Source organism: Trypanosoma grayi, assembly GCF_000691245.1.
Source record: "Trypanosoma grayi strain ANR4 Tgr_1120_V1, whole genome shotgun sequence".
Taxonomy (NCBI): domain Eukaryota; phylum Euglenozoa; class Kinetoplastea; order Trypanosomatida; family Trypanosomatidae; genus Trypanosoma; species Trypanosoma grayi.
The window spans coordinates 2,126-5,069 of NW_008826739.1; the positions used below are offsets into that span (position 1 = coordinate 2,126).

General features: G+C 56.9%; 1 protein-coding gene across 1 annotated transcript; it reads right to left on the reverse strand.

Annotated features, from left to right (window-relative positions):
* Positions 1 to 2,315: 2,315 nt before the first annotated feature.
* Positions 2,316 to 2,558, reverse strand: DQ04_11201000 (hypothetical protein; the record flags this gene model as incomplete). The annotated part of the gene is made up of 1 exon (XM_009316468.1): positions 2,316 to 2,558. One exon carries the CDS (start codon positions 2,556 to 2,558, stop codon positions 2,316 to 2,318), a length of 243 nt encoding a protein of 80 aa, XP_009314743.1.
* Between the last annotated feature and the right edge of the window lie 386 nt (positions 2,559 to 2,944).

Sequence of the window (2,944 nt, forward strand, 5' to 3'; positions counted from 1 at the left end):
CAGCTCCGCTGCGTTCACCCTTGATGCCCGATCCGGCGGTGAACTTCTGCTGCTCCCTGCTCCCTGCCGCTGTGTGGTTGAGGCGTTGGGTTGAAGCGGACCAAATAGTTGTTTTGCTACAGTGAACCTCTGAGCGCTACTGACATGTGTCCTAAGTTCGGGTGTGGCGACGCAGTCAACATCCAGCATGCCCTTCGAGGTGGTGATGATGTTGGAGAGTAGCTGAGCGGCTGCGTTCACGATGTCCGCGAAGGGTTGCGTGCCGTCCATGTCCTCCGCCACCACAGCGTCCAGGTCAGACAAGGAATCCCGTATTGATATCGCTGCCTGGTGAACGGGAACGCGCCCCTGTTGCTGCTGCGACGACGGGGATGCCCGCATGCCTAATGTGGAGGGGTCCCTCCTGCAGGTGATGCTGGTAGTGGGTGTGAGCAGCAGCAACTGCTGCAGCACCTCATGATCTGCAATGGCCTTACGCCACACTGCGAGCACAATAGCCATGCGTCGCGCGTCCTCCTCGCCTCCGTCGCCCTCATTGCACAACTTCACAAGCATGACATGGTGCCGCAGGAGCGCCGGCATCGTGTGTCGCATGACTGGCAGCGCCCTTGTTATCACCGTAACGCCTAGTTTCTGTGCCAGGTAGAACTCTTCCTCGTCTTGTTGTTCATCCGGTATGGGGACTAGGTCTACAAGAGCATCTACTCTCGAATGCCTCAGCTGGTTTTCTTCAGGAAGGCGCGCACGCCCCAAGACAAGCGACACTACATCCTCGTTGAGGCACTGCGCAAAGAATATATTGATCTGCTGCGAAGATGTGATCGGTTCATTCTCCACAAAGTGTGCGATTAGCGTCTTCAGTAGCAGCACACGTAGCCGCCGCGGTGGCATCACTATGACGGCGACATGCTGAAGCACGGGCGGTGTGTTTGCTGCTGAGCTCTTGCGTTGCACACCCAGCTTCAGCCACTTGGGAGCAGAGCCGGCGCATAGACTGCAGATGTCCTTCATATAGGCCACTGACTGCAGCTGCGCAGTGAAGGAGGCGTGGTCATCGTCCGCGTTGGCGCTGCTACTGCCGTCGCCGTCGCTATCGCCGTCTCCCGCCTGGTTCATACCGCTGCTCGTGCGGAAGCTGCGAAGGAATGCCTGCGTGCGCTGCTCAATCGTCGCTGCACACGTCGCCTCCAGCATGGAGCCCGGCGGTGCCTGTATATAGATCATGAAGAGAATACCCATGATATCTGCCAGTGCCGCGTTGCGCAGCTCGCAGGCTGCAATGTACGCTATGAGCGTCTGCAGAATGCGCATCTGCAGCTCCTCGTCGACCGACATCAACTCCCCCATCTCACTGCCGCTGCTGCCGCCACCACCAACCCCGCCTGGAGCAAGAGAAGGAAGCGCGGCCGAGCCTTCCCTCGACTCCGCATCCCCGCCGAGTCCTCCCTCTAGTGAGATGGAGCCGGGGATGCTGTCCACGCTACCGTGCCGCCGCATGGTTGAGCCGCGCATGCTGTTCTGCAGCAAGTAGTTGCAACTGCTGTTGCTGTTATGGATTCTGCCGTTTCCCAGGAGCTTGCACACAAGGTGGCAGATGACGTGCACAACGCTCTCCGATATGGGCAACATCCGCAGCGACGCCATTTTGCCCAAGTCACTGAGGCTCTGCAGCAGAAGATGCCGGTATTGCCGGCGACCGTGCAGTGTGTCGCAGGCGAGAACAAACGTATGGAAGATGTCCTCCGCAGTGAAGCCTTTGATGCGCGCCGACTGTACGGCGTCACGCAGCGGGTTCATGGTGCGGTGCCGCGTCGCCTCGAGCAGCAGGTTGTCGAGGCTCGTTTGAAAAGCGGTTATCACCAGCGAGGTGCCGCCAGCTGCCGGCACGGCGCTCAAGCCGGCTGCGGCTCTGGCTGCCATGCCGGGAGTGATGCTGGCAGAGCAAAAAAGTATATTTTCACGAACAATGGACGTTGGCGGCACACCCCCTCTGCCACGTGTGGTCAACGCCTCTCCGCCTGTGGAAAAGCCGTATCAAGCCCAAATAACACGCAACGCTATATGCCTCCAGACACAAAGGTGTATATATATATTTACAGAGCTGCAAATGGGTACATGTATGTATTTATTTATGCGTATCAGAGAGAAAGAGACATATGTATGTATATAAACACATATACAAGAATTGAGCGACACTAGAGGGCAGATACACACACACACACACACACACACACACAGACACACGAGTTCAACAATGATGCTGCTGCAGCTACCAATGATCGGTAAGGAAAATCGATATAAAAACGTTGCCCACGCTACTTCTCGCGCTGAACACCGCCGTTCGTCGCATCGGCACCGCGGCGGTAGGGGTTGTGCTGCAGCAAGTAGTGGGCAATGAAGTCGATCGGGTCATCGGGGCGCGCGCGTGAGACAGCCGCCATGGCTTCCATCAGCAGTGGAACGCAGGTGTGGTCCAAATAAGCACGGGTGCTCTCCAGCCGAATATGGGTCGGCTGCTGCTGCTTCTGCTCGGGCCGCAGCGTGGGGGCTGAGGACATGCTGGCCGGTTCGCACACACACGTTCCTTGTGCTAGCAATCACACACACACACACACACACAGACAAACTAAGACCTGACCAAAGAGGAGAAAACAAATCAGGAAAAAGGCACATGAAAGGGTTGCTTAAGGAGTAGGACATGCGTATGAGAGTGACACATTCTTCTTTCCGCCTCTTATTATGTTTTTTTTTCTTTTTGCTGTATCCGTCTACGGTCGGCCGGTTGGGCGGGTAACGCCTGTTCTCAGCCTCCCCCTGCCGCAATGCAGGCAGGCGCTCACCATCGCTCTATCATCAGCCACCGTCGAAATCCCCATCACACTTCGTCTATCGCACGAACATCAACTCTCGACGGTCTCTTCAGTAGCAGCAGCAGCAGCAGCAG